Source organism: Amia ocellicauda, chromosome 9 (genome assembly GCF_036373705.1).
Source record: "Amia ocellicauda isolate fAmiCal2 chromosome 9, fAmiCal2.hap1, whole genome shotgun sequence".
Lineage (NCBI taxonomy): Eukaryota > Metazoa > Chordata > Actinopteri > Amiiformes > Amiidae > Amia > Amia ocellicauda.
Window position 1 is genome coordinate 8,169,938 of NC_089858.1, and position 24,026 is coordinate 8,193,963.

At 38.8% G+C, this 24,026-nt stretch overlaps 1 protein-coding gene across 3 annotated transcripts; it reads right to left on the reverse strand.

Moving 5' to 3' along the window:
- lrrc8aa (leucine rich repeat containing 8 VRAC subunit Aa) lies at positions 1-23,918 on the reverse strand. 3 transcript variants are annotated; one of them, XM_066712958.1, is made up of 4 exons: positions 23,613-23,918; positions 22,049-22,173; positions 9,785-11,927; positions 1-7,142 (listed from the first exon to the last, which is right to left on the reverse strand). In XM_066712958.1, the coding sequence occupies exons 3-4, from the start codon at positions 11,918-11,920 to the stop codon at positions 6,867-6,869; spliced, it is 2,412 nt and encodes an 803-aa protein (XP_066569055.1). In that variant the 5' UTR covers positions 11,921-11,927; positions 22,049-22,173; positions 23,613-23,918; the 3' UTR covers positions 1-6,866. The 3 variants fall into 3 exon arrangements, with proteins under 3 accessions (XP_066569055.1, XP_066569054.1, XP_066569056.1); XM_066712957.1 differs by having other exon boundaries at positions 22,049-22,178; XM_066712959.1 differs by lacking the exons at positions 22,049-22,173; positions 23,613-23,918 and adding an exon at positions 14,234-14,337.
- Between the last annotated feature and the right edge of the window lie 108 nt (positions 23,919-24,026).

Here is a 24,026-nt window from a genome sequence, read left to right on the forward strand (position 1 = left end):
TAGGTGTTTATATGTTTTAGTTTATTATAATTTAATATCAGAAACATTAAAGAAAAAAAAGATAGAAAGGATTCATAAAATACCAAGGGCATTCACTCAAGGGCATTTTACAACAATGAAGATTGTATTATGGGGCTTATTGTCAGCTATTGCCATGTTCAGGTATGGTAATTGAAGCTGAGTAAGCAATCCCAAGTCAAACACATAACAAGGATACATTTTTCCATTTAGATACCCATTTTCCACTCATTAGACAGTTTTTGGCAACATAAATAAAATACTGTATGAAGAAAAACATAATAAAAAGGATACCTTTTTTTAAAAAATGAACCTGATTATAAAAGAACAGGCCACCGGTTTGGCTTTTCAACTAGCCCCCTATGTACGGGCCCCTAAAGTGACAAGCAACAGTGTTTAAAAATTGGTCACTTAAGATTCCTCACCCTTAACAGAGACAGTTAAATGAAATACTGATAGCAATAGAGGGTAAAAATCACCAAAAAACAAATGCTTTTCAAAACATTCACGTGAAAAGGATGACCACAAGTGAGAAAAGTAGTATATTTTCAGAGGGACAACAAGCCATGTAGAGAGATCTTGAGATACAATAAACAAAGGCCAGCAAAGCAGACAAAGCAACAATAAAAATATATTTTTGTATTTTCCTACTTGAAACATAATGGGCACAGATATTACAGAATAATGGGGAGACAATGATGTGGTGAAAAAAAATGTATGCAATGTTTAAAATATTTGATGTTACCACATATTTCCTGTTTATTGTTGATTAGTATTCAATGTCTGCATTTTTCTTGTAAACACAGCCACATCCAAAGATGAGGTGTCATTAAATTTGAAACATGGATTTTTGTGATCATTTATATTGTAGCAGAAATTAAAAACAGATCAGGGCAGTATATGCACAAATGCTGTTGTTTATTCAGAAGACATGGCCTTCGTAAAACTATGCAGGGACAAAAATGGGATAGGGGATTACAAGCAAGTTCTTAAAAAAAAAAAAAAAAAAAGAAAATGCTATTAAATGAGCGATTTAAGTCCTAACTATTGGACTGATTATGTAGAAGCTACAGATTAATACAAACATGAATAGATAATACTGGATAAGGATGAGGTGTTACACTGACGTTCTATGGCTACCCCCTATGATAAACACATTAATTTATGTATTTGGTGTAATTAACGTGAATGAAAGGCAATAAACAGGCAGGATACTCCCTTAAGCATCCATACAGCAGGTTTACAGAGACCAGCACAATGTGACCTTTCCCAACATGCATTGCAAGTAGCCCTGATTTGGGCATGCCACTAACTTCAAAATGAGAGGGCATTCTACGTCATTGACCTTTTAATTTCTCTTATCTAAATCAATCATGAAACCCCACCTTTAAAACTTAAATCCTGCAATCATAACCCCTCCCCCACCCCCCCAACACACACACACAAACAAGCACGCCATCTCCCGACTGCAACTACTCACCCCATTTGCACAATTGTTGTTAAAGCCAGCAGATTTTTTTCCTAGTGTAAAACAGTAGTTCCTTTTAACCTAGCATTAAAAATCTATAGATCTATATATGATCAACGTTATACCAGTACAACAGCACCATCTGTTTTTGTCGTTTTGCTTGGTTTCTTTATGGTTGGTGGTTTATGGAAACATTGGAAATATCTGAAAGTGAACTGCAGATATCAAAAGCAGTTCATAATCCACTGTTTTTGGTGCAAGCTTGAGTTTAATACAAGAACAGATAAGTGCTGTAGGTATTGCCTAAGTGTTACAGCAGCCCTGAATGTCTCCGGAGTGTTGCAATACAGCAGTAAACTAGGCTCGGCCTATTCAGTATATATATGTATGAAAATACACACTCACACACACTCAGAAGACGCACACAGCTGCAGAAATGAGCAATAACAATTCAAAAGTTAAAATACAAAATAAAGAGAAACACATGAAACACAGAAAGGTCTAACTAAGCAACACTTTAAACTGCATTTTTGCAAGTTCTTTGCAGTTCAAAGCCAGATTTACCTGAGCAGAGGACACATCTGTCTCAAACGTGTGTTTGTTATGTTTGTTACAGGATTATTAGCAGAGGAAAGCCGTGCCCTTCTTATCATTTGATCTTTAAAACAAACGTACCAATGAACAAACAAAAAGTCACATTTTTGTCTCTATAGCCTTGCCAAAAAAGATTGCATTTTCTTGTGTGCTTGTTCATCTACATTCTTACATATACACACACAAAAAAATCACTTGAAATCCATATTTTGCTCAGAACAGAAAACCTAAGGAATTACTATAAGGTATAAAGTAATCTGGAATAAGGGAGTCTGCTAAGAAATAAATAAAAGAATAAAACCTTATGATATGTATAAATACAACCCTATATATTGTTTTGTTGAATAATACGATTTAGAAGTTTCTAGTGTATTTTGTATGTTCTACCGTCAGCCATAACTAAACCATCGATATAGCCACATTGTCTAGAAGACTTGACCAGTTGCAACTGAAGGAAGATATATGGCTTTGTAAATAAAAACAGACAATTACTGATCCACCATTCATTTCAGTGCATTGATCTACATTTCTGTTTGACAGTGTAGCTTATTTAATTAACTAGATAAAATTTAAATCAGTATCCACCTATAAATGTAATTAAATTGCCTTTGATTACATACCAATATTTGAGCATGTAGTTAAGACTTCATTTTCAATGCAAAAGAGTTTTGCAATTCGAGCCATCATGGCTGGATCATACGTGGTCTTCATTTAGTAATGGTGTCTGCGTCTATATACATTTTTTTTTAACCCTCCCATTTTTAGCCCCAACAAATCTTTCATAACCAAACTACAAGCTAATTCAGAGAAATACATTCTACTGAATTAACATTAATTGGGCTCTCTGATAAACAAGCCTGCATGTTCTGGGGCATCCCATTTTTATGACAAACTATTTTTTCCATCAGCAAAATTAAATATCAGCAAGTATGTGTTCCTCCATTCAGGGTAATTCTCTTCTTATTTGCTCAATTCACATGATAGTGTACGTGAAGCAGACATTTTCTGGAAAGAACTTGCACTGGAGATTACATTTTATCCAGTTCTGAAAAAGTGGGCATAATATTAGTTACAAAAGAAATGTCCCAATTCATTGATTTAAGTAGTAGTAGGGAGTTATGGAAACAAATGGAGGCAGTTACACAATGTTTAGCTGTGGATTTATCTGCACCAGGGACTCTTCTAATCTGTTGGACAGATCAAAGTTCAAAACCGGCTGTGATTGTAATCATTAAGAGGCCAACACTTTCGGCAGTGTTTCCAAAAATTACAGACACTCAAATGCACGTTGCTTTGAGCAGAATGGGGAACACAGACAATACAGAGGGACATTAAAGGTTTCATTGCAGATATGCAAATTAATTTCAGTTTGTTCGTATGGTTATACAGTTCAGAGACACTGGCTCTGACAAGAATCAGTGCTTTTGATATACAGTTACTCGTATAAACCAGTGTAATCTGCATATAGAACAAGTAAGAAGACTTATTTAAAGTTTCTCACACAAATCTGGGGCAACAAATATTGGTTAAGAGATCAATGTATGGCTTTTATTACAAATTTACAGATTATTATACAGACCTCCTTATAACCTTTTTGGATTAAACCAAATGTGTAACAATATAAATCGTTTATATATACACACAGACACACACTTTTAAAGACATAAAACATACTTTTGGGTTTCTTGTTTGTTATGTATTGCCAGTCTAGCAAGTTACATAGTGCACTACTGAGAATGTGCTTGGTAGTGCGTCAATACTACACAGATCTCATCGCTATATATGAGTGTAATTCACATCTCAATAACAATTTTAATTAGAAATGGTGTGTAACTTTTACAGGTTACAGAGTACATATGTGATGCAGTTTATAGGTTTATAATATGGTTTAAGTTGAATTGTTCATGTTGGCATTTACTTTAGTTCTAAAATCTTTATTACCCGACAACATTTTTCACAGGTGACATATATCAGATATCTGTAATTTTGTTGCACTTGGCCTTACAATTAATACAATTCTGAAGTCTAGATTTGTTCACTCCCTAAAGCATTTAGGTAGTGTACAGGGTTACAAAAGCTAGTAAATCGATTAAAAAGAAGAGATGATACCACGTTTTCATGAAAGAAAGACCAGTCAGATGTGTGAACAGAGAAATACTAGTGTTTCTTCTTGTTTAGAAAAATAATAACAATTATGATGTGAAAATTTGAAAAACAACTGCTCATTAAACCCATCTCTCAACCAGAACAAAAAATGCTGTTTTCTTGTTTGTTTTTAATGAAAGTTTACAATAAATAGTTGACATCTGCACTCAAACAACCCATTTATGAATTCTGGAGTTCGAGGATGGGATCTAAATGCAAATCAACATGCTTAGAGCAGTTGATACGTCATTAAAGGGCTACATTTCACATGAAATCTACAAGTCGTTCCAGTTATTGGACCCTTGCACATCTTACATCTTGTAATTACCTTGAATTTCTAAGAAAGGCCACCCTGGTCTCAAATATTGACTGACACTCTGGCACTGAGTACAGCCTTTGAATCTGGTCTAGACAACCAAGGGAGAAGGTCATAGAACATGTTCCCTTCAGCTATGTATTAAAAAGAAATCTAAATTTAAATATTCATTCAAACATATTTCAACCTCCACACACTGTTTGAAGGGAACATTCTGTAGTTTGTTCTTTTGCTCAATGAACAGCTTCTGTTCTTTGCCCACAAAGGAGGGTCTTTGTTTGTTCTTAGTGCACGTAAAACTGTTCGAAGCCTTAGCTGGGAACTTCTGACCACTCAAAGGTTTGTTGGAAGTAGAATGCAACCTGATGAAGATTTGTAATATTAGGAAGAAAAAGGAAGAAAACAGAGAGGTTTACCTACATATAGTGTTTAATTACTGTTTGTACACCACATAAACAGTTTTGATTGGTTTAAGGGCATGGTATTTTTTTTAAACCTGTATCATTTTAACTAAAGTCTTTCACCAAGAATGAAGAAAGCATCACTTCCATGATTTTTTCCTTCACCTTACAGCGGAGTGCTGGTATGACAGGGTATTGATAGAAAAAAATAAAAACCTTTAAAATAAAATAAAAGCACCAACCACAAAGAAAAACGCATTCAAATGATTTTCTCCCCAAACACACTTCATTTACAGAGCGCTTCTGTTAAGGCAAATCTTAGTTACTGGAGATGTCCGCTGATCTTCAAAACCACCACACTTTTTAAATATACTGATCAGTGAAAGCAGCTAAGTGAGAAACATGACTCAGTCAATGATGAAACAGAATATATTGCACATCCTTTACATATTTGTTTTAATCTGTGTGCACCCTGTATCTTTTACACATTACATTTATATACCCAAATTCCTTAAGGAGGAGTTTTTTTTTTTTTTTTTTTAGTGTGTCCATATTTAGAAGATCGCTACAGATGAAGTCCTGGGCAAAACGACATTATATGTATCACTAGAGATCCAAAGAAGACTTTGTACGTCTTGCACAAGTGACAGCTTCTCTACATTATCTAGCTTATGGTGTAAATGGCACATACCATATTCTCCTTCGTTACCAACAGTTGTTGTTTAAGCCTAAATATATATACACAGGGTAGGTGGTTTAATTATGCATGCTGGTTAAGTCCTGTATACACCACAAGAGTGAAGTCAGGAAGTAGGGTAGGAGCACATTGTATTGTAGCTTACCCAGATACATTTTGGATCACTTACTACAAAATAACTCAGACAGAAGCAAGGTGGTGAGGCATCCGGAAACCTGAAATGCAATAGACTCGAACTATGAAGGGCAGGAATCCCACTTACTGTACATACGTGTATATAGTGGAAATATGATAATTCCAACTACCCTGGGTACATACATTCCTTGCCTAAGAAGGCAGGAAGAGGAATGATCTAACGGAAATAAACTTCCCCCATCCATGTTCGCCAGTTCCACTCCTCCCGTCGCTCCAGCTCCTCCACACAGCTGCGAGATCGCTGCCCCATCCCTCCTGCTGATGCTCGTGGGTGTCGTGGAGATGGTGGAATATTAGTGTTCTGTAGATCGAATGTGGTTTTGACGCTGCCGTACGTCTGCCTCCCACCCTGCCCACGAGACAGAGCGTCGTGTGATTATATACAGGATTGTCCTGCCGCTGCTTATTAAACGTGAATGCCCCCGGGGACAGTGTCCACACACCAGCACATCAAAAAAAAGCATGTTCCCCCCTTGGGTATACTTGTACCACTAAAAATCAATCTCCTCCCTCAAAATAACATTAGTAATTATCCTTTCTCCTCAAAATCTGCTGCAGGTGAAAGCAGACACCTGTGTATCGCCAAGCCCTCTGTTCAAGGAAAGGATGAGCAAGGGGCGTGCATTTAGTGTGAATGCGTGAACTGCTGATTGACACGCAGGGTAGGGTGACTGAAATCCCAGGCAGAAAGGAGTTGTTTTATTCAGTATCACAAACTCATCTTTCACAGTCCTTCCCTCACGGAAATATTTCCAAAAGTCCCTTTTTATCCAAAGTAGACTTCCTGTCATGCCTCCGAGTCCGGTGTGCTTAAAAGTATTCAAGGATTACTACTTCCATGTAAGAAGAGAAAAAGAAAAGAAAAAAGTACATTAAATTAAAATCTGCAGGGCCAGGTTTTCAGTTGTAATGCCTCTTTCAGCACCTTGTGCTCGTCTGAAAGCCGCCATGCTTTTTCACGGCGGCTCCCCGTGCTCTTGACACCAGGCTGGCCCGGTCCCTGTGTTCTCCACGTATGTCCGGTGGTGGGGCTCAGGCCTGTTCCTTGTCAGCCCTCCAGAGCTGCTCCTTGACCTCGGAGGGCAGCGTGTTGAAGAGGTCCTCCTCCACGATCACCCCACTGCGTTTCAGCAGCCGGCACTCCCCCAGCTCCACCGGCAGGCACTCCAGCCGGTTCCCACGCAGCTCCAGTTGGGTCAGACTGGTGAGCTCCCCGAAGCGTGAGGGCAGGGACTGCAGACAGTTGTTCCCCAGGTTGAGGGTTCGCAGCTTCTTGCACTGGAAGAGCTCCGGTGGGAGAGTCTCAATCTGCAGAAGAGAAAGCACGTACACATTAACACCCATCTTAGAAACACTTACAAACATGTCAACCCCCCTGCCTTTTATTTTTAATGGACCATTTCTCTTCATCAGACTTAATTAGCCTTGCAGAAATTCAAAAATATCTACGGCTGCCTCAAATACATGGAATCTAATGGGACTTTTGTTTCCCAAATCCAGTAGAGGCTCGACAAATTGGATATGTTACAAGTCATAGGCTATAGGAATCAAACTACAAGTGCAGGAATACACGTGGGTGTAATGTTCAGAAAAACAAAAGAACCAAGATTAAACACAGCTGAGACGAGGGACAAACAACCGCAAACTTACCCATTTTAAACAATCACATTTTCCAAACAAAAAGGAACTATTGATAAACAGGAAAACTGATACATTCTGGTCAACTTCGTCATGTAGTGTTTCCTGACTTTCCTGCATGGCAGTTTCAGCAGGTTCAGATTTTAGGAGCTGGAGGCTCTTGTAAACATGGGTGTTGGATTATTAATGCATGTCACTGTATTTTTAGTAAATCTGCACAGACGTGGAATTATGCAAGGCTATATATATTTGCTTTTATGCTTTGTTGGTACAAATGTGAAGCGTGCAACTTGTAAAGCTTCAAATGGACCTAACGCAGTCTTACTTCCACCACTGGATACTTTCATTGACTGCACTGTTTTACCCTGCAAATTCACTAACAATATTAAAGAGCTGGATGCTGGCTATCACTAAGATATGTACAGCTCGTCAACTTCAGTTAGGTGGGGTTACATCCAAAGGGCATTTAATTTTGGAGATAATTATAGGCTAACAAATTGACTAATGATATGTGCTAAAAAAGCTTTGTACTTTGAAATTTGAAACCTTGTCTCCAATCTATTTACCAATCCAAAATGGCCTATAATATAATTCCTAAAAATTACAAGCAGCAAAGAAAATTCAGACCTTTGACATCCTGTTATCTCGGCATAATTAGATAAAAGCTGTGAAATTTTCCACAACAGCTATCTGCGCTTCTAACTGCCATTAACAAATGAGGGATATCCAGAATGTGGAGATGATTCTGTGTTAAGTTTCAATGGATGAATGCAGCTAATTTTCTGAAAGATAAATTCTCCCCTGCTTGTACCTAATGCAGTACAAAGGAGGAAGCAGGGAATGTGAGTAGTTCTTCACAAAAGGCTAGTCACCATCCATCTTTCCGCAGTGACAGCATAAAGATGCACTCGAGTGGAATTCCCAGCACGAGCTCAAAAAATACTGCCAGAAAAGCAAGAGATAGGCTATACTGTAAACACTGAGTATACTGCCCCACAAACTCCCACTGCCTTTTACCTCACTAGTTGTTCACTTACTGGAAGTCTGAACACATAACAGCTGCTTGCTGACAGAACTTTAACCTAAAAGGATGCAATCAAACAGAATGACTTGAGACAGATTCTTTGAAATCGAGGCAAAGTTCTCACTAAAGCTGACTTGATGCAACTTTGACTGTGAACCTTTAATCTTGTAGAATATGGACTGAGATTAATCTTTTGCTCAACTTTATGTGTAGCTTTTGCTTCCACTAATTGTAAGGTTTGGCCAGTCTACAAACAAAGTAAAATTAGAGTTTAATAGCTCCTGCACTTCTAAGATTAAATCAAGATTTGATTAAGGTTTTTTTTTTTTTTTTTATGAAGAAAGGCTTGGGAAAATGTCAGTTTGAAAGGTTTGTGGCTGCTAAGCAAACATCAACTGTACAATTATCTACAGACTATTGTATTTTATTCATATGTTTACCAAAATAGAGATCAGAATAGCACCCTTTTTTAAGCAGTAAAAAATAAAAAGGAAAAACACGACAGGCATTCCTTACTTGCTTATTACTTTCTGCTTAAAACTGATGTTTTCAAACATGGAGAGCAACAAGTTTAATTTCAACAGTGTATTTGTAGCATACACATCTATTTCAAGTATTTCAAGCAGCAGCTTTGGTATCTATATCAGAATTTGTTCAACCTTGGCACCATCATGTGTAGAGAATATATTTACCCATTGGGCTTCAGTAAAAGTCATAGGTCAGATGGCAACACAGTAGGGACAGCTGTAGATGCACGGGGGCCTATGTATAATTTTCTAATTGCGGAGGTGGTTCCTGTAATGTGAACTTGCATAGCTAAGAGTCCAGCTAAGAGCACAGACATGCTTTGGGTTAAACCTGTTGCTGGAAATGAATTGACCTATTAATTTACAATTTAATTCTGCCACCTGTAATGTAACAGAAAGGCAAACACACCAAGCACACAGAAGTTTAGTCAAGTGTGGAACAATTTCAAGTCAATGCACATCTTCAGGTCCTGAAAGCTGTATCAGCTTTATTAGCTGTATTGATGTATGATTACAGGTTCCACTGAAATTAACTAGGTTCATGGGTAAATCAGAATGCACAAGAAATGTTTTACAAATTGGGCTTGTGAACCCTAAAATTAAAAAATATTTAAAACACTGTATGTCAGGATGAATGCTGCTTGTTATTCCTTCTTTTTCATACAATTCTCTGTGGTTTTATTTGTGAAAGAAAGAAATCGGTCTCTCCCACATCACAGGACTAGAATGAAAAGAAACATCATGAATAGATTAGTTCTTACCCTGTTGGCTGTGACTGCAAAATACTGCAGGTTCTGCAAGAAGCCAATGTCTGCTGGTATGTAGGTAAGGTTGTTGTGACTCAGGTCCAGAAACCGCAGCTTGCGACAGAAAAACAGTTGGCTGGGAATCTTCTCAATCTTGTTCCGGTTCAGGTAAAGCCGCTCCAAGTTGGTGAGGGTGCCAATCTGGATGGGGATGTAGGCAATTTGGTTGTACCACAGTTTAAGGCAAACAAGACGGTGGAGATGCTGGAAACTGATGATCTCCTCAATGGTCTTCAGGTTGTTGTCCTTCAGGTCGATCTCCTGGAGGTTGTGAAGACTGAAGATGGAATGGGGAATGCGTTCCAGATCACAGCGGATTAACTCCAGCTCGGTCAGGTTGACCATCTTCTTCAGGCTGTTGAGCACCATGAGCTTGGTGCCCTCGTTATTGATGGACAGCTTTTGAAGGTGGACCCCAACATCAGTCACCACTTGAGGAAGCTTGGTCAGGTTGCTCTTCAGCCTCAAGACCTTGAGCCTCTTTAGTTCCCTCAGGCCATCAATGACAATGTAGCGATTGTTCTCTGCGCTCAAGTTTCCGGTCAGGTGCAGCTCGCTCAGGTTCTTCAGGCTGTAGATCCAAAGTGGTATCTCTTTGATGTCTGTAAACTTGATATGCAAGGACTTCAGGTTTTCCCTCAGGAAGGCCAAAGCAGGGGCCTCAATTTTAGCTGGCGTATGATAAAGCCACATCTCTTTTAGGTTTGTGAGCTGGGCGATAATGGGAGGAATGGTGACATCCGGGATCAGCTCCAACTTGAGGACTTCCAGCTCAAGGAGGTCAAAGACTGTGTCGGGAATTCCACTGAGCATGAAGAGATGAAGCTCCAGTTTTTCTTGGGAGTTCTTGGTAATCCTCTGACGCAGCTTGTCTAATGTCCATTCATTGTTGAGGTTTAGCTGGCGCAGCTTGTTTTCGCTCACCTCAGAGAGGAAGACGGCAAAACGCTTGGAGTATAGGGGGTCATACTGGTCAATCATGTGCAGCATAAAAGCAAAGTCATTTTTAACATCAGGAATGTCGCTGTAGCTGCTCTCCTCTCTGATTGATTCAAACGAATATTTCTTCAAGGAACGACGCAACATCCAGCAAAGGGTGTACATACAAATTAAGCCATAGACAACTACAAGACTGATGTAGAAGGATGCAAGGATTTTAAAGAGGGTGGCCAAAGGATGGGCACAGCGATACAAACGGTAACCCGTGAGGTTCTCGATGTCAACACTGCAGTCCACATCAAATTGGATATTGTTCACATAGTAACCAGTATAGCAAATTATGAGAATAAACTTGATGACTTTAATAATAGTTTGCCTAATGTATAGTCGATAAACAATATCTCCCTCCTCCACGTGCGTACGGAACTTCTTCACCTTCTCAAACAGTGCTTTGGCTTGTTCGCCCTCCTTCTTGTCCAGGACTCCAGTATCCGAGCGGTCCACGATCCCTTGCTCAAGGCGGGATTTAGTCCTCTGGAGCATTGGCACGCTGGCTTCCACATCTTCACTGACAAAGGAAGCCTTCTTGTCCATGGAACCGTTCATTTTCCCCAGGGCGGGTTTGGGGTCGCTCTCCTCCACCACAGTCTCAGAGAGGGCACGTGTCGTCCAAGGAGAGTCAAAGCACTTCAGCAAGATGGACACAAAATGCTCCAACTTGGAGCTAGTCCTGGGGAACTTGAACCAGAAGTTGCTACAAGCCAGAAAGATGAGTGTGTGAAGTAGGACCAAATAAGGGAAGTACTTTGCAAACCAGTGCAGTTTGTTCTCGTAACACACCGCATCCACATAGTTGTACTGATGACGGTCCAGGTCGTACTGGATCCCTTTGGGCTCAATGATGTGAGGGACTGGAGGGAGGGTGGCGTTGGAGTACTTCTGGTGCAATAAGGGGTCACAGGTCTTATTGACCACCCACTTACACGGCAGGCAGATCATCTTGTCCTGAGTCACCTGCAGCGTCCCCCCAAAGACGGCGATCATCAGCATGACGATGGAGATGTAGTCGGTAAAGACGTCCCACCATGGCTTAAGGATTCGGTAGGCCGGCTGGGTGTCGGCAAAGTAGCGGAGCTCAGTGATGGGAATCATGGTTTACCTGGAAACAGAAAGTCAACACGTCAAATCCTCAGGCACGGCTAATGATTCTTGTATGTTCATGGTTTTGGATTGGCTGTAATAACCCACAAACATGAGTTTCTGTTCTGAATTACAGAAATACATTTAGCTGGTAAAAAAGGTCAGAGCAACAATCTGTTGTGTAAAATTGCAGACCTACAAAACAATGGTTAATCCTTGTGAGGAATTCTACACTGACTAAATAACTACTGTAAGAAACTAGTAGATTCTTAGAGATTTTTGTATTTTTAACAGGCACAAATATTCCTTTCACTGTTCAAATCCATGAAAATCCAGCTTTTAATAATTATTTTGAGTTAAGTAAAAACATTTGGATGCTGCTTCTATCTGTTGCTCCTTTCTATGTTTTTTCTTTTGTAAGACAACTGTATTATATATTTTCATATAATTCACTATATCTGCCTATATCTTATACCCACATTTTTGTATTTATTTATTGCACAATTATACCAGAACTATGAGCTTTCTTACTTAATTGCTTCCGTTATAGCTTAAGGGTAGGCAGAACGACAGGAAGCTATTACCAGTCAGAAACGTGCTCTAATAATATCCTCCATTGTTACCAACATAATTAACATGTTGCTTCTCAAATACTATTTTTCACAGTTTTTTGAGTTCTGTCCTAAATTATAAGGAGTATTAACCATGTCAAATTTGAGGACCCCTTTCAATATCAACAATGACAAAGACCCAGACACACTCAGACAGACAGCTGGGGAAAAAACTTCCATGCCATTTTTCTGAAGCCAGCTCACTGGGATCATTCACAAATAGACTGGATGCAATTCTCGGATCACCAAGTTACTAGCGATCAGACAAGTATGAAGGGTTGACTGGCATCCTCTTAATTAAAAACCTTTATGTTCTTTCTTATTGTATTAATGTACGACAGACATCCTTTTACAAAATAATTCCTGACACTATATATAGTGGTTATAATGTAAATATCATATATTAAATACATCACTCGTGTGTTTACAAACTGAGAACACAGAACATCTGACTATCACATCGAAGCTCAGAGAGGTGTCTTATAAGGCTGTAAGACCAAACAAGTTAATTTGGCTGCATTAAAATTGTATAGAATAAGAGAGGAAAACCCATTTGTTTCATAACATTGCTATCACACATAAAACACACTTTTATGGTCATTTCATAAGCACAAATAATTGCTTTTCAAAATATCAAAGCAGATCTCATTTATTAGGAAGCTCATCTCAGGAATAATAACTTTAAACAGAAAGGGTTCAGTTTTAATATTCCACAAACAAGATACTGATTTAGAAGCAGACAGGCTGCCACACTTTCAGATAGGGCTGCTCAAGTGTACTTTGTTGTTACATGTCTGGTATGCAGGCATGGCATCGCCTGTCATCCAAGGGCACAAGTAGAATGGCCTTGTGCAATCACAACGATGTAAAACATTCAGACTGTCGCTAAGTGACACAAAAGCTTCACTCGTTTCAAGTAGTGCTACAAAGTATCAGCTACTGCATGCCGTTGTGTATTTTCTATGTAAGCCATCTGTGAAAGTTAATGCAATACAAAGGAACTATATAAAATAAATGCATAAATAACAAAGGTAAATAAATACCAGGACATGAAAAAGAGCAGCTCGTTTGTATCAAAGAACCTGTACCATCTGTTTTTTTTTCAAAAAGAATACGTGCGTCTGCCTCTACAACTGTACGAAGATTATGTGTTAGTTTACATTTATTTTTAAATTCTCCATTTGTTTTCCATTACTATTACCTCAGTACAGGGTAAGATGAACATCACAGGGCTAGTAGTTAAATTCTCACCTTTCACAGAAAGTATCATTCTTAAAATGTTAAATTCACACAGCACAGCGAGGAATGGTCATCAATATTTAACCAGTAACATTTTCAAGTCTCTTATACAGCTGCTTTATTGCTGACTATTAAGTGAACAATTTGCACAGCTTTGGCCGTTTGCTAAACTTATATACTGATCTGAAGAAAGAAAGCTTACTGGCAGTAAATAGGACCATACTTATAGACTTGTACATTTTACAAGAAGATAGAAGCATTGTAGCTCACACACACACAGTGTATTTTCTACAATAGATGTAATACTTTTTTGTAAAACAGATTATCAGGAAATTTTTCTTTCCAAATATTTGCATTATTATAAGAAATCCCCCCCCCCCCCCCACAAAATACAAACATTTATGCATGGTTTTACAAAGCCAATTAAGAACTTGACTGATGGCTTCTGAAATCCTGAGACACAACAAAGACTTACCACATAAGCTGACATCTTAGTTTTTGTCTTTTCTCCCTTCCTTGTTGTAAGATGGCTTATGCAACAGTTCCCCATTGATTTAAACTGTCAGCTCCATGCGTCTCTGCTCCCTTTAAAGTGGAAGGACAGCTAAAAAAAAAACTTTCCTCAGATATGCCCAGCCTTTATCAAGTTGGCGAGGCAGTACTATACAACTGTGCACTTTACAGCTGGGGCCTTCTAATTATAATCAACCCCACCTCTTTCCGCTACCAAACATCCTCTGCTGCAAAAGGGCACTCCTTCAACTTCATTCCCCCAGAAAGGATTCTGTTGAAATACAGCCACTATGAACCCTGTTGCCGGTTTTTGTCCCTTTTCTTTTGTTTTAGTTTGTTCGGGTAATAACGGAGCAGGAACCCAACAATTAAATGAGAAGAATAAGGAAAACTACTTCACTTAATTCACAGAAGTCTCCAAGGCTATTATCTCACTGCAGTCCCCCTGAGAGGAAACCGACAGAAACGAGACGAGGCCCATTCCTTGCACGTTGCTCCTCTGACTGCGGTTCTCACCCTGGGGGTGATGGTAAAAGCAGAGTGTGAGGTGGCAGCGCTCCACCTCAAACATATTCCTCCTGCTAATGCCAACACATTTTCCATTGATCCATGTACCTTCCAAAGCTGACAAAATCCAGAATATTTAAATGTAGCCTTCTACAAAAATGAGAATCAAACACCCACGAGTTTAACATAATACAGCCTAATAAATTCAGAGTACTAGAACTAGAACATTTTTTTTAAGCTTTACGGCCAAAGTTAGGAGTAGGCTTGGCTGTACAGAAATCCATAAGCTTGTTATGATGTTATCGCTGTTGTTGTTCTAGTGGAAAAAAATCTTCCAATGTCCCAGCAAAAAGTAATTCTTTAGACAACTGTTTGTACCAGTAAAGAGCATACTCCACACAAAACCAGCAAGCAATGCTACTCTGAATATTAGTGGTATTCTTACTAACTCAATTTGTCTTTTTAAAGCAATTAGCTGGAAATGAATCCTTATCATACCCTTACAAACTCAGTAATCAAATCATTAATTCATCAGGAAAAATATATAGTTACACTACCCATTGCTTGAAAAATACTACTACTCTCCAAGTAGTATGTACAATCTTGCAACTGCTGTAGCATTAAACTACTTAAATTATGAAAGTCTTCATCTACTTTAATCAGTTGCATCAGTGAAATGTGTGTGGGATTAAACCATTATTTGTAGCTTAGTTAAATGTAATTATCATGTTCTTCACTGGCAGAAGGAATTTGCATATGCACATACATTTTCAGAAATAACTACTAATTGCAAAGTTCAAAACATATAAACGATGCATTAACAAAATTGATATTGTTTTTCACTATGAATAGTAAGTGAAAAGGTTCCAAGTAAGTTTATGATTTTATAAAAGTTGTTATACTTTTTAATTTACATGTTAAAAATACTTCCTGACTGTTGTTGGGGAAGCAGAAGCATTTGTAAACATGCCTATGCAGTCTATTGCAATCTTCACTTAGTATGCATTATTTAATCCACATTAGTTTAAACTTTACTTTTTCATAACTTTAAGTGTTTTTATAATGAGGCATGTAGGTAACAATAGGCCATAAAGCAGAAGCGTTACACAGAAAGTACAATGGAGTGACCAACAAGTCTAAAAAATAATTGCCTTACAGTTCACAAATGATAGAACTCAGTGTTCCCTTGGAATGAATATATACACATTCCAAGAACAGCATTCATATATTCATATATAATTATATATTATATATATATATATATATATATATATATATATACACACACTCACCTAAAGGATTATTAGGAACACCATACTAATACTGTGTTTGACCCCCTTTCGCCTTCAGAACTGCCTTAATTCTACGTGGCATTGATTCAACAAGGTGCTGAAAGCATTCTTTAGAAATGTTGGCCCATATTGATAGGATAGCATCTTGCAGTTGATGGAGATTTGTGGGATGCACATCCAGGGCACGAAGCTCCCGTTCCACCACATCCCAAAGATGCTGTATTGGGTTGAGATCTGGTGACTGTGGGGGCCAGTTTAGTACAGTGAACTCATTGTCATGTTCAAGAAACCAATTTGAAACGATTCGACCTTTGTGACATGGTGCATTATCCTGCTGGAAGTAGCCATCAGAGGATGGGTACATGGTGGTCTTAAAGGGATGGTCAGAAACAATGCTCAGGTAGGCCGTGGCATTTAAACGATGCCCAATTGGCACTAAAGGGCCTAAAGTGTGCCAAGAAAACATCCCCCCACACCATTACACCACCACCACCAGCCTGCACAGTGGTAACAAGGCATGATGGATCCATGTTCTCATTCTGTTTACGCCAAATTCTGACTCTACCATCTGAATGTCTCAACAGAAATCGAGACCAGGCAAAATTTTTCCAGTCTTCAACTGTCCAATTTTGGTGAGCTTGTGCAAATTGTAGCCTCTTTTTCCTATTTGTAGTGGAGATGAGTGGTACCCGGTGGGGTCTTCTGCTGATGTAGCCCATCCGCCTCAAGGTTGTACGTGTTGTGGCTTCACAAATGCTTTGCTGCATACCTCGGTTGTAACGAGTGGTTATTTCAGTCAAAGTTGCTCTTCTATCAGCTTGAATCAGTCGGCCCATTCTCCTCTGGCCTCTAGCATCAACAAGGCATTTTTGTAAACCCTAGAAATGGTTGTGCGTGAAAATCCCAGTAACTGAGCAGATTGTGAAATACTCAGACCGGCCCGTCTGGCACCAACAACCATGCCACGCTCAAAATTGCTTAAATCACCTTTCTTTCCCATTCAGACATTCAGTTTGGAGTTCAGGAGATTGTCTTGACCAGGACCACACCCCTAAATGCATTGAAGCAACTGCCATGTGATTGGCAACTAATTTGGATAGCCGCAAATCCCTCTGCCAGCCAGTACACCAGGGCCTTGGTTGGCCTGGCAATCATTTCACTATCAAACACCAATCCTGTTGCGAATCTACAAGTACAAATACAGACCAACTGGATATTCCATACAGAGGACACACAGAGATTAGATACTTACCAAACATAAATGTGGATGATACAGAAGAGCAGAATAGTGCACAGGATTGTTACAAGAAAAATCAGTTAAGATTGCCTGTACCATACATATTGCAGTAGGGCTAAAAGCAGGAGAAAACAGAGCTCCTACTGCATTAATTTACCAGTAGTTACAATTCCCTCCCAGAACTCAAAGGGTACAAGTTCACTAAATAAAACCAAATACATAAACCATCCTATTGCCTTTGTGCCAGTGCTTGACCAGTACAGCATCATTGAAGATCCTTAAATTCCCTATAAACACTCATTTGTCCATGTGGGGGTGAACTGAGTTTTTCCCCCAGCAACTACAGAACCAATAAACAAGGTTTGTCACATGGACAAATGAGTGTTTGCACAGTTCAATCAACTTCCACGATGCTAAGGAGTCTGATATTGGACATCGACCGGTGCCGTTATAAAGGTGTTTTGAAGCATTCAATTATACTATTAAATACTGTGACAGGTCAGCCCTGTTGAGGCACAGTGATCATGGGGCGGGGCTGCTTCTCATCAGCTATTCTGCACCCAGTATTGGACGAAGCTGTGGCACTGATGGAAACTGCAATCTGCGCTTTCATCACAGCTGGGCCTCACCTTATTTAACCTACCTGTTGTTTTCTTTCAGCCCCAGACCCCATTGCAACATGGACCAGTTTCTGCCTTGGAGCATCGCCAAGACATCCCCCTTGTCTGTTTAGTTAAAATTCACTTTCTATTGTTAGTTTAATACTTTAGAATTCCTACACGGGAGTTTGAATACTTTATTTTTCGCTGTCCTTCAGTTAATATTCATTAATAAAAATGCCTCACAGCTAACCCTGAACCCTCCATGTCCTCCACTCCCTTATAACAAATACGTTTGGAAATGTGAGGTGGGATTGTTTTTGTTTAAGTCCAGACTTATTATTGAATGTTACAAAACATCTACACTGTCAATAACTTGGGGGGAAAACTTCTGCCTTTTCCGCTGTAGATAATGGGTTTCCATCTTACATATTCATTCTCTTTAATAACAGCACATTTACAGACATGTAATAAATTATTACCAAAAGTACCTCGCACTCTTTGACAACTTCAAAAATATGGCTGATCCAGTACACCTAAGACCTTGAAACAACCCTCACCTGGGATTCTTGAAATGTGACCTGTTATTAAAAAAAAAAAAAAAAAAATCTTCAGCTGGGCAAAATCTAAAATCTGTAAACTCAGCAGTAACTGTGTGCTTTTCTACCGTGAGTAAAATGGCTTCTTTGTGCAGTTAAAACCTTATAGGAGCTCCAAGACCTTGTAAAAATGTTTTGCTTCGTTTTTTTCTCTCCCCCTTTCCCTCTTGATCTTTAGCACAATCCCCCCACTGTGGCCCCACAATCATCCTGAACATTAAATAGCCAGGACAGGAAAAGGGACTCCAGCCACATACGACAAAACCTGTCCGGTCCAAACCGGAATGTCAGCCTCATTGTCTGGGCATCTCAGTTACTCCCCAGGATTTAACTGGATCATCTATCTTCACATAAACACTCCTCCACACACAAAACAAGCTCTGCTGATGACCTTGTCTATGGGACACACTAATACACAGTGAGCTGTCAGCTTCCTCAACAGGAAACCACTATAAACTGTGCAAGAACTCCCTGTCTGGATGCCTATTTCTGTCCACGGGAATGAGGGTTACAGTGTAAATACGGCAAATGTATACAGATTCTATTTTTTTAAGATTTTCTTATACACAACACATCACTCTACCTACAGGGTTGTAAATTGTCTTGTAATTTCCAGCCCTAATAAATTGATGGCTACACATCTGTCTTTCCCTCCTGTACTTGACATATTGCAATAAGAGGATTTTTTTTTTTCAGTCAAACAAAAGACCCCTACCAGAGTATTACAATATAAACCGGTGGACAATATCATGCAAGACAATAAGGTATAAATCAATCTGTATAAACAACACTTTACAATTGCCTGTACTTTTCACCTACAGTTATACGATTATCGCTAAAGGAGATTTATCCGTTTCTGCTTGTTCATTTCAGGAGCTTATAACACAAAATAACAAACAGGGAAAACAGATTAATTATAAACAACTATCTGGTACGTCAGCCAAAACCTGATATATCCTGTTTACATGTTCCAATTGCAGATTATGCAGGATTAACCAAAATGCCTTCTTTTCTGGAAGCCTACCAATAACACTTATTTCAAAAACCAATAACAGAACATTTATCTATAAACTACATATACAATACCATTATATTAACAGCTATACAATTAGTAGTACACATGCAATGTTGAAAAGTATGAATTGATAATGTAAATCTTGTGCCTAAACTGAAGATTTTAGAAAGACTTAGGTCTTAATAATATATATTAAATGAGTGATACCAGTTACACACCTCAGTTTATCAGCATTCTGTTCATACACCGCTCTTCATCTCAGACATTTACAGTGCAAACCCTTATGGACAAATTCACCTTGTGTTACTCTTAATTAACCACGCTCCCTTTTGAGTTAGAAACCCGATCAGATGGGCACTTTTGTAATGCTAGCTCAACAACAATCCCAGCAGACTTTCATTAAATTTAACAGTAGCCTTTCTTGTGTAAATAATGAACAATGATAGGAAGAATGCCCTGGCGATCTGGCTGCCAGTTTGTCCCAGGTGAATTTACATGCTCTCAATATTTACAACAAAGCTCCCGTTTGTACTGGGAACCCTTTGTCAGCAGTCCGGGTTACACTTGTGGGTTTGCTAAGTGTATCCCGTCTGAAACCCCTTATTAAACAGCGGCGTCAAGGACAAGTCAGCCCCCTCCAAAGGCATTTTTCTAACCTGGACCCTACTCTTTTCATTTCCTTCAAAGACTTCCATTGTCTCTGCCAACAACACCACGCTCCTCCACCACAATGTAACCTCAAAAGTAATCCTCAACGAACCTATAAACCTGAACATGAATATTCAAACTATGCAAGATAGTCATCATACAAGATTTGAAGTAAAAGCATTAAGGATGCCATATACATAATGAATTCATACTGACCAATGAAAACATAAGGACTGTTTCAGACACAAAGGCACCAATTCATTTAATGGAAAACCAGTCATATTTCAAGTGAGATGACAAGGAAAATGTGTTGATTATAAAAGAGATATTTAATGATTAAGTAAGCTATATTCTGTGGTTGGAGAAATAAAAATCAATATTCTTCAGAAGTCAGAGATCTGTGTTTGATTGCACAGCACTGGACACAAGATCTAGATCTGACCATAGAGCCAGGGAAACACCAGACCTCAATATACCCCACTGTTGCTCTTTAAGTCTTTCCCTTGGGTGCAGCTTTAGAGATTTAGCCTACACCTAGTCTCAAAACTGAAAAATATTATGATTAAACCCAAAAATTACCAGCCTATTATATTTATCTTGAAATCACTGTGTGAGTGAAACATAAGGACCAAAGGTAATTAAACAGCTCTTATGAATAATGTATAAGGTGTGGGGACATAAGCAGCACTTATAGATCAATAGAAAACAATGTGCACAAAACTGGAGATGAGAACCTGCTGTTCCTTTTAAGTAACCAGGCACAAACATTGAATACAGCATTATCATTCTGCTATAATTCCCAAAAAATACATTCCATGTTTCTCACATTACATGAGAAATAACTCATGGTCAATTCACACCAGCTTCTCCCTGCAAGCAACACCAGGCTGTAAACTCCACATGGCTGAGCTCTGAGAAAGGGTTGCAGATCCCTTAATGCTTTACTTAGAAATCAGTTTCTTTGACCTCAGGCAGAATCAGGAAAATTCCAGAGCAGTGAGTTAAGATTAAACTTAAGTTTTGGATGAGAAACAGACTTTATTATTTTAAACGTAAGGAACATTCGGTTATATAGGAATGTTTTGGTGCAAGCAGAACAATGTCTATTGTTCTTGAGCGCAGTGAACACCTTTTGTCTAGGGCTATTTGGTACAACAATAGAAGTAGTTGGTTATGGATTTGTATGATTAAGCACCTACTCAGAGTGTTCAAATCATTAGGATTAGCATAATCGTGAACAGTGTCTCTAAGTAAAATGCAAATAAGACCAATGGGGCCCCTGCCTCCTAGACTTGAGGTGTGAAGTATTCTAAGAGATGGGGAAATTTGAACTAGAATGGCTGCATATATTGGTGGCTAGACCTTGGTCTATGCTTTATATTTTAATGAACATGGTCCTCATTATTAGTGTACAATTGATGCACATGGGAGGATAAATGTTAATTAAATTGAATGTAACAGTATACATTTATGAAAGTTTGATATGAAATTTGAGAAACAATCATCATAAAGACCATTCATTTATTTTACTTTACGGACCATTCCACAGAACAGAACACATTGCCAATTTTTTTCTGACTGGGTTCAATGGCTTGAGGACATGCTGAGGAGTGATCACAAAGATGATCAGAAAGACAGGTAAATAACATGATATCCTTAGCTTCCAACTTTTACCCAGCTTATCTTGTGGTTGATGCACAAGTTGAATGGAGAATACAGTGAATACAGGAGAAAAACCAAAACATCTTGGCAATTGTTACATTTCAAATATAAATCTATCCTTGTACATGATTTTAATCTGACTGACCCAAACAATTCCTACTGTAGCCCTGAGGCTTTTCAAATACAGGAGATATGGTATTAAGGCAACGAAGACTCACCTGAGGGCTGGTGGCAGTTATCTATTCTCCAGTACCCGGTGTTGCATGCGGGGGAAGCCGCAGTATTTGTGAACCCCACAATCTCCAGGTACCCAGCTCTGCCTCTGCTCCATGGGGGCCGATACCTGCACTACACCAACAGAAAGAAGACTGTTCTTTGTTTTGCAGGGAAATACATTTCTGAGTTTGAGAATCAATGCAATGCCTAATGCCTGTTTTCAGCCAAATTAAATCATGAGCATTTTAACAAGTACAGCATGTTTTTACTGTAGAAGTCTGCGGACAGACCCTCGGGAAGGTGCCAAAGAAAGATTCAAACTGAGCTGGAATGACTCTCACATCCCTTAAGTGTGAGGTTCTTGCATGGGGGGTGGGTGGGGTGTTGGAGAGGAAAAATGTAAAACTGCATTAAAAACTACAGTAAGAAGTACAATCTAACTCAAGACTAATTTCCAAATATTTATCATAAATACCAATGGACTGCTTGAAGAGGCTTCAAATAGCTGTACTCAATAGATAAGCAACCCCAACAGTGTATACAGCGCTGGAGGGCCCTTTGAAAGCTTCCTTTGTACAACAAGCATTCACTATAGCAGTTTAGCAAATATCAATCCTTCAAAGAAACCGAGGGCCGTGTTATTTCTACTTTTAAAACTGCAATTGAAGAACAAAAGGCGAGCGCAGTGCCTTATATTTTGGATCTGGGGATATGCTGCAGCGAGATTTTCTCCCTCTCAGGCAAAATAGATTGCATCATACGGTGTTTCGTACAGGCACCTAACTTGTTATCCATTAAAAGCTTCAATGCAGTACTATGACACGGTGAGAGATTACTACACAGTAGTCCCGTTAGCCAAAAAGACCCCAAAATAGCATATCCAGTCCTGTGTCCTTCGACAAGTCATGATCATGGACAGATATATCATGATGTATATAATTAAGAAGCAACAAACGAAGACATACAAACATACATAGCATGTGTTATTTTGCAACGCCAACTTTACATCTCTGCAATGCACATATCAAGAATCAATGCTTCTGCAGCTCTAATTTCATTCTTGGCCATTACGTCAACACAAACCTTTAAAAATTACATCAGTACAGATGAACACATCGAAGTTCAACAGATAGTCATTCCAACCTTCAAAATATTAAAAAGGTGCGATGTAAGTGTAACGGTGGGTTATATCTCCGTCCGCCCAAAAACAAATTAGACATCATTAAACTAAAGAGAAACAAAGAAAAACGAAAGAAAAGAAAAAAAATCACGTATACACTTCATACAGCGAATGCTTTCCTAACATTGTCTGCTTACACAGTATCCATGAGTGGTTTTAAGATCAATATCAGCTCCTACTTAAAACAAGAAAAAAAAAAAACACCAATGACTAGAGCAGGATCATAAAATTGTTAGACCCAAATTCAGCACCACCCCATTCATACTTGTACACAACCCGAAACAATGTATCCGAATGAGATCCATTGAATCCGATTCGATTTATAAAACAGAAATCTAGTCCAAAAACACACACACCTTGATTAAAAAAAAAAATCCACAACTCACCCAGTTATTAGAGTACTTATTCGCCATAGACACCATAATAGAAATACATTTACTTTGTCTCACGGTGGTGCAGTGTTTCATCCGTCCACTATCCTCACCGCTGCACCTCCACCCAGGAAGTTGAGTCACGAAAACATGGCTCAACGCCACAGCCCATTGCCTGGCTTCACACACATGAACTTTATTTAGTGCAATGCGAGGCTGATTCAATACAAAAGTTAAATCAACCGAGCGCTTTGTGCAAAAAAAAACAACAACAACAACGACGACGACCGGCTGAAACGTTATTCATTTATTTCTGCAAAGTCTTATATAAGACAACATGTTAATGGGTGCAGACATATTTACTTGGGGCTACGAACCACTGCCAGAGTGGAAGAGAGGCAATGACTACGATTGGTGGCCATCTTTGTT